At 41.2% G+C, this 12713-nt stretch overlaps 1 protein-coding gene across 1 annotated transcript; it reads right to left on the reverse strand.

Moving 5' to 3' along the window:
* Positions 1-3293: 3293 nt before the first annotated feature.
* NKX2-4 (NK2 homeobox 4) lies at positions 3294-4776 on the reverse strand. Its single transcript, XM_049650354.1, has 2 exons — positions 4308-4776; positions 3294-3913 (listed from the first exon to the last, which is right to left on the reverse strand). The coding sequence occupies exons 1-2, from the start codon at positions 4762-4764 to the stop codon at positions 3294-3296; spliced, it is 1077 nt and encodes a 358-aa protein (XP_049506311.1). The 5' UTR covers positions 4765-4776.
* Positions 4777-12713: the final 7937 nt, after the last annotated feature.

Raw genomic sequence — 12713 nt, forward strand, 5'->3', positions numbered from 1 at the left:
TCCAAAAAAAATTTTTTTAATAAAATGTTTCCTAACTCTCTGTCTCATTGGGTTTGGACATGGAAGTAGCAGCATTTTAAAAAAACTGGACTGAAATAGTTAACATACAGGGGTTTGTCCTCACACGTTAGTGTTACATTAAACAGTTGGGCAACATCATTTATGCTTTGAACATCTGAAATTTGTCTTGCCACTACATAATGCATTATTTTATGCACAAACTGATATCTAACAATGCAGTCCGTGGGTCTTTATGTGATTGTGGTTCGCAAATTTATTCCAAAAGTCTTTCTAAATCAGTATTCAATGCAGCTAACAAAGCAACTCTTTGGAAGGTGCTTGCACTTAATGAACAGGATTCTCTGATTTGCTTTAAATTGAAAGTAAACAACTGATAGCAGGATGGAATTTGAACACAACATCTGTGTTGATAAAAGTCTGATTGACTACTTGCTCTGACCATTAGGTTTTAATTCTGAGCAAAGCCTTAAATAGAAGACACTGGGTTACACCCTCCACGAGTTCCATATACAAAACACCCTTCCTGTGTCCTTTAACACTGCACTGTCACACACCCAGTGGTTCAATTTGCATCCCGACACAGATTACAAAAAAAGTACCTGCAATCCCTGCTGTTCCTTTCTGAAACTTTGATTCTGGGTTTTTGTTTCCGTGCATCAACTGGAAAAGATAAATTTGTTGTACAACCCCAAAACATTTTTTTAAAAAATACCACATCTGCAGTTAGCATTTCTGGAACCAAGTTTTGCTGTGGCCTCTGCTAAACTTTAAGGGGGCTTTGTTCCACTCAGATCCTGCGCGGGCCCTCCCTTTTGGTTGTGAAGACACTTATCCTCCTCTTCAGTTAATGAGTTTCACCTAGTCTGGCCATTTGTGTTGTTATAAAAGATCTGCAAAGCACTAATTGCAAAAGAAGGAAAAAAAGCTCTTGCTTTGCGCTAATCAGAATGTGGAATTCTTTAGCAAAAACATTTTCTATTTTAATGTTTCAAGAACCAAACCCTATCCTAATTTCAGGATGTGCACACATAAACTCAGTGCATTTCTGGGTGTAGAACGTCAAGCCATCTGCAGCAGTTAGTTCTGGCAGTGGTTCCCTTACTATTGAGAGCAATGCTGAAAGGAAAAAGATACGCCTACAGCAAATACACTTTCAGAAAATACTGTATAAAGGCGGCTGTTTTTTCTTTTCGATTCAGAGTTCACTTAGTCTAAGAGACTCTTTGCTCTAGAAATAAATTATATCAAGGGAAAAAACTGTCCATGAAGACTTATTTTCTTTGTTACTTGGAGCCTTTAGTCCATAAGCTATTATTGTTAAGTATTGGGCTGTAAAATATATATACATATTGCAAATCTTGTGGACTTTTGGAACATGTTTTCTGGAAGTAAAATTTCAAAATTCTGGTACTACTGTGAGGAAACCAAATCAATATAAACAAACATTTCGAAACTTGGCACATCAAAAATAGTTATGTTAGCTTGGCAAACATTTTAAAAGTTAATTCAATTAATATGCAAAAGCCCAAATTGGGAGAATTTTCTGTAGGTGTGACTGCACCATTTTCATAGTATTATTTTCTGCTCAAATTATTTTTCATGTAAAATGTTTTCAAAAAATTAGTTCTTTTCCAAAAATGCATTCACAGACTTTTGATAAAGGCTGATCCCCTTGTTTCTTCAGTGGTTGCTTTTTCCCCTCTGTCAAAGGGACTGGAGTTTTATGATTACTATTACTTATTATGTAAAATACAGTTTAAAGAAAGTGCATGTTTAACTTCTAAAACACCTTCCATAGGATTCACTTTGCACATTCAGAAAAAACACCTGAACAATGAAGTGAAATGAAATGTTTCAGCCTCAAACTAATTCTAAAACTTCAAATGTATAGGAGTTTTAGGGTCTTTGGCAACCATTTGTTTATCATTTATAAATCATGCTTTATCCACGTTATAATTTTCATTCATTTTATATAAACTAAAGTCCTTCAGCTTGCTTTTGGTGTTTTTACTCCAATACCAGTTATTTAAATTGTGAGTAAACTGAGCTGCACTGTCATGTGATGCCAAAAAGTGCAAAAAAAAAAAAAAAAAAAAAAGCCAAACCAAAATAAAACCTGTACAACTTAGTGAAAAAGAAATGACCACTTGACTTTTACAAAAAAAATACTTCGGATTCTTTTAAGTTATATTTAAATATCCATTTGAAACATAGGAAATATAAATTGGCATATTAAAGAGTAAATACATTATTTGTACAATAAAACACCAACAAGATCGGTGTGCAACCCCTATTGAGTTCGAGATGTGGGAAGATTGTAAATATTTCTTATTCTTTACATTCTGATTACAATTCAATAAATCACTTTATTCTCCTTGACATGCTTTGAAATATAGATTAATTGATGTCAATTTTAGCAAATTTGCTTGCTTGTTCTAGTATTCTGGTAAGGTATTCAAATTCAGACAAGCAAATAATTTAAAGAAAATAATTTGTCTATGAAAGGATAGCGTGCATTTATTTTATCAGTTGATCTGTGAGACCAGATTTCACATAAAAAGTAGTTTGCAACCCTTCTTTCTTATAATGAGCTGCAATCTTACGGAAGGAAATATCCTCTTTCAGGGTAATATAGGAACACTAATTCGCCAAATAACGATTAAAACATTCTAAAATCAGCATTAAATTTAAAAAGCTGTTATCAATGCATATAAGCAATGTTTTGATTTTTATTTCATTTCTCTATTACCTAAATGGCAATGATTCCCCTGCAATAATGTTGCTATGTGCATGATCCACCTTGAGCTACAATTTACTTTCAATCAAACATTAATGAAATTGCACTTAAGGGGGAGGCCTTTGAAAATTAATCTCTCAAGTTCCACTCCAAAAAAGCATTCATTGTTAAAGCTGGGTTGGTTTTTAGAGCTACAAACACCAACAACGTTTCCTACTTTTAAAACTCTGAGAGCTTTGGTTAGGAACGTGGTGGATGTAGACACAGCCAGCTTTCGAATAATTTAGGAACTTCTGGAAAGAAGAAATCACCACTTCAGTCTCCTGGCGTGGTATTATTCAATTCCAGGGCCGTCGCGGTCCCCCAACCCCCAGCGGAGAGGTCCAGAGCGTGCCCCTCTCCTTGACCTATTCGTTAGTTTTTGATAGTCGCGTACACAAGGGTCCGCTTCGGTGTGTTTTCCCCATCCGTTTTCGAAGTTCCTTGCACACCCTCCGCGCCGCAGGCAGGACCCCAACCCGGGGCGCCCGCGCGGTCACCACGTCCTGCCATAGAGCAGGTTGGCGCCGAGCACGCCGCCGCCGTAGTCCCCTGCCGCCGCGTCCAGGGCCGCCAAACCGCCTCCCGGGCCGTGCAGCGCTGGCGGGCTGGGCGACAGCTCTTCGAGCTCGGGCGCCGGCGTCGGGGCCGGCGGCTGCGGTCCGGCCTGGCCGGGTGTCGGAGTGCCGGCACCGTTCTGGCACGGCTTGCCGTCCTTGACCAGCACGGGCACCGCCACGCGGCGCGGGGACGGTGGCGGCGGCGGTGGCGGCCCCAGGCCGCCCTCCTGCTGCAGCTGCTGCGCCGCCTTGTCCTTGGCCTGCCGCTTCATCTTGTAGCGGTGGTTCTGGAACCAGATCTTGACCTGCGTGGGCGTCAGGTGGATCATGCTGGCCAGGTGCTCGCGCTCGGGCGCCGACAGGTACTTCTGCTGCTTGAAGCGCCGCTCCAGCTCGTAGACCTGCGCTTGCGAGAAGAGCACGCGGCGCTTCCTTCGCGGCGCCGCCGCCGCCGCCGCGTGCAACGGCGCCAAGGACTTGGCTGCGTCCGCGATGCCCGTCAGCGACCCCATGCCGGCCACATTCACGCCCGCGGATGGTCCCATGAACCTGGAGACTGGGGAGGGGCCCGAGGGGAAGCCCTGTGAGCGCCAGGCCCGCCGGGAGCCCGCTCCCGCCGCCGCCCCGCGCTCTTCACACCCCGCCGGCCGCGACGCCCGCGGGACCCCGGGTGGGTCCCGGCACCCTCCGCGCGCCCAGGGGCCTAGTGCCCCCCGCCCCCCTCCAGGTCCCACGACACCACCCCCCCTCCGCGCGCCCCCGGCTGGGTCCCAGCACCCTCCGCGCGCCCGGCGGCCCAGGGCCCCGCGCTGGGTCCCCGGACCCCCCGCCCCGCGCGCCCCCGGCCGGGAGCCCAGCACCCCCAGCCACGCGCGCGCGACCTGGGCGGTGACAGGCAAAGCCCGCGCCGTCCGCCTGCCCTCAGTCCCCGCGCTGCCCGCCCCGCTCACTTGACGAGTAGCGCGGGTCCGGGTTGGCGCCGTACCAGCCGGTGGCCGCGGCTGCCGCGCCGCCCCGCATGCCGTCGGTGTAGGCGGGCAGCTCGCCCACGTTGCCCAGGCCGCCGTTGCAGTAGCCGCCCATGGCGCCGTGCGGGAACTGCGAGACGCCCGGCGGCATGTGGTAGGTGGCGGCCGCCGCCGCAGCCGCGGCCGCCGCGGCCGCCGCCGCCGCCGCGTTGTGGCCCGCCATGGCGTGCGGCGGCTGCATGCCCGCCACCGCCGCCGCCTGCGAGGAGGGGCCGAGCGGCGGCGCGCGGTAGGCGGCGGCGGCCGCGGCCCCCAGGGGCGCCCCCAGGCCGGGCGGCGCGCCGTCCATGGCGCCGCCGAACTTCTTGTAGGTCTCCTCGATGGGGCTCAGGATGTCGGACACGGAGAAGGGCGTCGTGTGCTTGGGGCTCAACGACATGGCTCGGCGGACGGCCAGGTAGGGGTGCCCGGGGCGGGCGCGGGCGGGACGCGGCGGCCGCTCGTCGCCGCCACCCCGGCTGCGGCGGTAGCGCCTGTGACGAGGAGTCGGCGGCGCGGCGAACCCCCGAGCCGCGGGATCTGGGGTTTATTTTAGTCCGCCGCCAGGTTTACGACAGACTCGGGGGGCGGAGCAACATCCCAAACGAGCAAACAATGGTCATTGACATCTTTTTCTCTACCCTCCACCCCCTGTAATGGAGGCAAAAAAGGTAAAGGGGGCAGTTGGGTGTTTCTTGAGAACATCACCCCCCTTTGCTTTCTCCATCCTTCCCGCCTGGATCCCCGGCAGTTACCCCAGCCCTCGAGCACCAGAAATAGAAAACTCTGAGGTCGGCGTCCAGGCTTGACGTCGAGGACTCGGCGCTTCTTTCCATCCAGACCGCAGTTTTCCAAAAGGGACTTTGTAGCAAAGTCCGGTATATTGGGACAGCGGCGATGTGGTGCTGAGTTGGAGGGGGGTGTGCAGGGCTCTCCTGGTCCTCCCCGGTGACCAGCCTCTCATTCGCGCCATCATCTAAAGTGTTAAAAAAAAAAAAAAAAAAAAGGCTCTTGGGTCCCACCATAAGAGCGCATAAAGAGATGAGGTACAATGACCACCCTCTGCCTTTGTAAGGCTTCTAATTTATGCATCTTTAGACCCTTAAGCGTCATTTTGCGGGTAACCAAACAGGCACTTCTAAATTAGCTCCAAGTAGCCAAATCCAAAGAAGAGAGAAAACATGCACACAGAGACACCCACAAATACACAGATGCTAACTTGTAAGTATTCTGTTTTTATCTGTGGGGATGGAGGTTGGATAAGAAAAAGAGTACATTTTTATTTCTTGGGCTGTTTCGTCTTCAATTTGCACATGTAAAGTTCATCACAGTTTTCTTTCCCTTTGCTGTTGCTGCTGCTTTCTTCCTTCTCCCCTCCCTCCCGCCTTCCCTCTCTGGCTGTCAAGTAAATATCCAACTTAGGGTTTATTCTCCTATCACTACCATGATCAAAGAAAAGAAAAAAAAAAAAAAAACCTTGAAAACCTAAATATTTCTAGTTGTTTGAAAGGGGTCTTTTTGTTGTCAGAAAATACATAACCTCTTCAAGGAATATGAAGTGGATACAGAAACCAGGTAAAAATGATAATTTCTTTTGAAAAATATGAAACCATAGATAAACTGATTTAAGAAAAAAAACCAACTTTGTCACTCTTTAATTTGCAAATTTACCTGCAGAGCAAAGAACTTAGTCTAAGTTCTCTCCACCAAATGCTGAACATGGCAAAGAATAAGACAAAAGAAGTGTGTAAAGCATATTGTCTAAATTTTGAAAACAACCTTGCAGTTAAAAAAAAAATGAAAATGGGGAGATGAAGATACTGTTTTTAAGTTTTCCTGGATACTGGTGGGGCAAGAGAAAGGAAAACAAGGAGAATGCTTTCTTAAGCCAGATTTTATTGTTTAAGAAGAAGAAAAAGATGTGTGAAAATGATTCCAGTTTAACCTAAGGGTACATGTCTTGAAGGCAAGAACAGTGCTACCTATTCCTTTTCCTGTTTGGCTTCAGCCCTTTGGAATGTCTTCCATAGCTTTGCTCTTATTGTTTTAATCTTTGTTTTGTTCATTTCAGTGAGTTTTGCAAAGAATCTGCCCTCTGTGGGGCTAAGGGGTATGGGGAGGGATCAGTATGGTCATCTATGAGGACAAAGTGTCAACCAGGCAAGTGTGTAGAGTAGTATTTTAAAATACTAAAAGAAGGAAAGGCGAAGTTACATGAATTGTTTGCAGTTGTCAGTTAATTGACTTGGCAAGATCAGTATTGCTACAATTTAACATGATGTTACTTTCACAGACTTTTACAGGTCTTTCCTGAACATGAAACATTTGGGCTAGGTCTTCATCCTCACCTGCACTGGAATTGCCTATTCATTTTTTTAAATTAGTGACACACAAAGAAGCATTTACATATGTACTTGTGATTGCTGGAATCCTGAAAACTGCAGTTTGGCTTTTAAATTCTGGTTTAATTCAAATAGTATTGTTTACTTGTATTCGCTTAAATAAAAAATAGAAAATCTTTCATTTCAAACTTTTCTCAGCGACAACAAGGTAAGTAAAAATATTTGTCTTAGGGCATCTATGGATTTAAAAAGTCTGTTGTGAACCATTATGTTTTATTTTTCAAGTTCAAACATGTCTCAGAAATGAAACCTAGTGTCATAATGTTCATGTTGATTAGTTACCTACTTGAAAAAGTGTTTAATAAGATTTTTTTCCAGATAATTATTTACTCTTTGTTCACGCTGTATACTTCACCTTGTGTAGTTTGTTATAGAACCACAGGATAGCAGTTCACATCTAGTTGTTGCTTATTTTGTTTTTCAACTGTATTTGTTCCTACTACGGGTTCATTTACATATGGAAGGCTCCCATTTTTAAATAAAAAAACCCACTTTATCCTGTCTGGAGGCTCTCTGCTGAGAGTTACTTTCTGGCTGCTGGGGAACTTGATGCCCTGAATATTACTCCTTCACTAGAAGTCAGTAGTTGTGGGGTAAAAAAAATCCATAATCTTTAACATTTTTCTTTCTCAATTATTTGTGTCTCATTTTAGAAATTATGTACTTTTATGCTGGAAACACTATTTGGATATATGCAGATGATTCTGAAAGTAGATGTAGTCTGGAGGATGTATATGTACATTCATATACAGACAGATTAAAACAGTCCAATTGATACTCCATTAAAACTTTTCATCAAATTCACTTCATCCGATTATTGTCTGCCTAAGTTATGTATGGAAATTTATACTCGGTAGATTCTTAAATACTATTGACTAAATTGGATTTCACAGGAAATGTATTTTTAAGGATTTTTTTTGGGGGGGGTGGATTTTTCTTTCCTTAAAAACAATGCTGGCACACAGGGCAGCGGCGGGGGGGGGGGGGGGGGGGGGGGGGAAGCAAATACCACCAAAGGGAATACAGTGAAAAGAGAGGGCCCTCCCATTGCTCTGCTCTAGCCTCTCACTTTCTCTTTTCAGATGCATTGTTACCTGTTTCTCCTGGGGTAGTCTGTACAATTTGAAGCATACGACCATTTTACACACTAGAGGTAGCATGTTCTGTATGGTTTGGTACCTTGTCTTTTTCATAGTTTAGGTTTTTGTAATTTTACAAATCCCATTTAACACTGGCAACTTGATAAATGGGTTGTGGCAGAGAGAGAAAATTTTCTGGACAAAAAGTTTAAGATCTCTTGGCTTCTTGACAAAAATGTGGCATTTGTTGAAAATCTCTGATGTGTCCATTACCCTTAGGGCCAAAGATATTTGGGAAAAAAAATCTGAAGTAGAAGCCTTTTCCAAATTTGGGATTTGCTCTTGTCAGATAGAAGCTCAGAGAAAGGGGCCTGTGAGCTGTTGAGAAACCGTCTGATATATCCAGCCAGTACTTAAAGGGAAATGTGTTTTTTCTAGGTTGTTGCTCTTCTGTCTAGCAAGTAGATTTCTAATGTGTCCCAAATTTCCTTATAAAGACAGACTGTGTTTGAAAATGTAACTTTTGCTTGACATTCAAGAAGATAAGTGACTTTTAGAAATGAGACACTTGCATTTGTGATTAGTTTAAAATAATTGTGAAATAATTTGGTTAATAGGATGCCTATTTTGTGGAGGTAACTTTAAAATGCCATCCTTGCAGTTGGGAAGGAATAAAGAAACGTGTCAGGATAGTACTTTGTAGCAAAATTTGAGGTTATAAAGAGGAAACAAAACAGATAAAACATAAAAGTTTTTAAAAATTATTTTAACATTTTTTTTCTGAGGTACCTGACTGGCTCAGTCGGTGAAGCATAGGACTCTTGATCTCAGGGTTGTAAGTTAGAGCCCCACAGTGGGTGTAGAGATTACTTAAAAATAAAATCTTGAAAAGTGCTGATTTCATCAATTTCTGAAATTTAGTCCTCATTTCTTTTTAATCATAAAAATCTTTTGTTTTAAATGTTCATTTCAATTATTTTCAATCTTTTATGATAACTTTACACTTGGATTTATGCAACTTTGTTGCTTCTCTCCCCCTTTCCCAACGGGGTACCACAGAGGTAGGATTTTGCAGTACCTGTGTGCCTGCCTGCCATGCTTCCCTCTCCGAACCCTCAGCCCATCTCTCCACAGTACACAGAAATGCAGCTTGGGAGCTCGACACTAGGGCTGAGGAGAAATGGTAACCTCTCTCTGGGAGAAAAAGAGGAAGAAACTAGAGAACTTGACACCCCTCACCTCATCCCTACAGTCACCCTTTCATATTTGCTTCACCAAATGCAAACTCTGCAATTAAAAATACCTTGAGTTACTCTTTGAGATTCAGATTTTTTTTTAAATTTTTTTTTAACATTTATTTATTTTTGAGACAGAGAGAGACAGAGCATGAACGGGGGAGGGGCAGAGAGAGAGGGAGACACAGAATCCGAAGAGGCTCCAGGCTCTGAGCCATCAGCCCAGAGCCCGATGTGGGGCTCAAACTCACGGACCGCAAGATCGTGACCTGAGCTGAAGTTGGATGCTTAACCGGCTGAGCCACCCAGGCACCCCGAGATTCAGATATTTTAGATTGAAGATAGTTTTCTGACCAATGAATATATTTTAAATTAAGATGGTTATTAATACAATGTGAGAATGAACGGTAGGTGTTAAAGATATTGCTTTTGAAATAATCATAATAAGGAGGTCCGGTTAAATGATTCCTAAAAAGCAAAAACTAGAAGCCTCCCTTCCTGGGGTCAAGATGTACAACAAGGTTTTATAGTAACAGATAATAACATTAGGCTACCTAGGGATGTAAATACATGAAAATTGACTAGTATGTCATAACTCTCTTACCCTAGGATTTTGAGCTTGAGCTAGAAATTTGAATTTTTGTGTGTTTAAAAAAATATTTTAGAGTAAGTAATAAAATACTAGATCAGGGAAACAATGCCAATATTGAAATATATTTTTTATTTCTGAAAAACAAGCTTACTTAGAATGTATCTTGCTTACATAGAATGTTTAAGACCTTTTAGAATATAATAGCATTTCCATTGAACAATACCTTTGACATATTTTCACATGTTTTGGAATGTCATTAAATAGCTTTTTTTATAGGAAAAAAGAATCCTTTGAATTTTAGGCAAAACCACATTTCTATTTATTATTTTGTAGGAGGAGCTAGTCATTATAAAGATTTAACCCTGTCTCTACACATACCCCATTAGTGAATATATATATCTTTTTTAAAAATATGCACTTTTATAACTTTTCTCTCATATGCTCTCAGTTCTTCCATATCTAAGGAACTCAGTGAATTTAATGTAAAATCTCTTACAGCAAATTCCATTAAATGTGTATGTCACCTTACATTTATAAATTGAATTGTAATTATAAAGGAAGATATCAGTCTTTACACTTAAGTCAGGTAATTAGGTTATTTGTTGCCATCACTTGAAGGAGAAATTCCAATTTTTGATATTTTAATAAATGGTTTATCTGTTGCATTTATTAATAGAGTTTTACAAAATACATTTTAGAAAAAGTAACTATGACAGTAATATAATTTGAGAATAATCTGCCCAAGTTTGTCCTGTGTCCTGCTAATGATGAGCTATTTGACAGATAGTTGTATGTATCTGCATTCTAGGCTAGTGTTTGCTTCATAAATCAATATGAATTTGGGTAGATTTTAAACAACTTAATTATTGGTTCAGTAATTTGCTTTTAAAATATATATAAATAATTTCATTAATCTACTTTATCCAAACATTGAATGCCATAAAGAGAACTGAGTGATAAAGTTTGTGAAGTAAACGAATAATGGAATCTGACTCTTCAGTAAACCTAGTATTTGTTAAGTTCTGGAAAATGAAGTACAGCACTAAATTTAAAATGTAGTTTGATTTACCACACAGGGAATGACAACAGGTAAGACTGCAAAGGTCATTCAGACTGGTTCAAACAGAACTAGAAATAATAGAAGTTTTACAAAAGTGCTACAAGCTACAAACTGTTGGAATTCGGTGAAAAATACCAAATAAGAATTGCTTGAGAAAATCAGTACCAGTTTGAATGAAAGCAACTTACTGATATATGGTATAATATATAATTATCTAATAGAAGAAATAGATTACTCAAAATCTCTTCCAAAATAAAAAGCATATATATCCAAAAAAAAAAAAAGTTTAAAAAACAGAACTAACTTGGGGCACCTGGGTGGCTCAGTTGGTTGAGTGTCCAACTCCTGCTCAGGTCATCTCACAATTCACGAGTTGGAGCCCTGTGTCGGGCTCTGTGCTGACAGCTCAGAGCCTGGACCCTGATTCACATTCTGTCTCCCTCTCTGCCCCTCCCCCGCTCAAGCTCTGTCTCTCTCTTTCTCTCAAAAACGAATAAACGTTAAAAAATAATTTAAAAAAACCCCTAACTTAACCATAAGAATAAATGGCAAACTTCAATGGCTGAAAGATTTTTAAAAATTACACAGTATAAAGAAAGGAAGTTTAAAATTGAGCTTATAATCGTTTAAAGTTCACTTTTTAATGGCATAAATAAATCTTGAACTGTGAAGCGTATGTTAAGGCTGAATGTTGTGCATAGCACAACACATTGTGTTTATGCCCTGTTATAAAATATTCTGAAAGATCTGAATAAAACTTTCACATATGACATTTTATTTTTCTGTAAGTTCTCTGGTATGTGCAGTGATTTTTTCTATAGTTAATTCTCTTAAATGTAATATTTCTTTAGAATAATTGGTGTAGTGCATATATGATTGAGCTGCCATTGTGGACATAATTGATGGCAGACTGCCTTGATGCAGCTCTTATGAACAATTTACGGAGATTAAAAGGGTGATGGAAATGGTGGCTTAGGAATTGCTTTCTAAAGACACTGGAGGATCGAAAAGAAACCTGGGGTTTCCAATGCCCTCTGAAATCATTTTCACATAAAACCCTGGTTTAGTAGGTATAAGTGTGGTATAAGTGTTCTGCTCATGAAAAATAATATTTATGTGGGAAAAAGAGATTATTTGGTCATGGATCTTAAATGAACAAATTGGAGTGTCTATTCTATACCAATTTCAAAAGGGGGAAACAGAATATTCTGTATATTCGGCATTCCATGTGGGGTTGCCTTTCGCTTCTTGGCAATTAATGAATATATGTAAATACAAAAATCAAACACTTTTCATAGTCAAAGTCTAATCATGAATAGTCCTTAGCTTTCTTCCACATATAAATTGCCATATTTCTATGTGTTCAAGGAGTAAGTGGTAGCTCTCTTACATAGATATTTTGACATAGAGACTGAGGAATTAATTATATGATGCAAAAGAGAAAAGCTTAATTATACATTTATTCTTCCTCTACATTGATTCATAAAGGATATGAGGCAGTTTATAAATAAATAGATTTATGTACTTTTAACATTTAGTGAGAATCTGAACTTCATAAATAAAGATCCTATAAGAGAAGGAAGTTAAGATCTAGGTGAAAAAAAACAACTATATAGGCCATGAAGCCTACTATGTTCCTACAGTTGAACTTCTCACTTGTCTCTAAGCTTCCTAACAGCCAATTTAAAAAGCCTGTTTCCACTCTTTTTATTTTTAGGGAAAAAAAACCCCTGTTTCCTCTAACACTTCACTTAGAAATTCCTCATGGGGTGGGGGGTTCACATAGGGAGCATAAAGTACTTAATAGTTCCGTAACAGATAGAGTTATTATTCCCTAAGGTTAGCTCATTATGGTGGCCATGCCTAAAAATTTGAGCCCGCAACACCAATCAGTTTAATTAAGGTAACTCTGAAGGGTGGGAGCAAAATAATATGGTCCAGATATGCAGCCTTCTGATATTCCAGAAACGAATTCCATACT

Source organism: Panthera uncia, assembly GCF_023721935.1.
Source record: "Panthera uncia isolate 11264 chromosome A3 unlocalized genomic scaffold, Puncia_PCG_1.0 HiC_scaffold_11, whole genome shotgun sequence".
Classification (NCBI taxonomy): domain Eukaryota; kingdom Metazoa; phylum Chordata; class Mammalia; order Carnivora; family Felidae; genus Panthera; species Panthera uncia.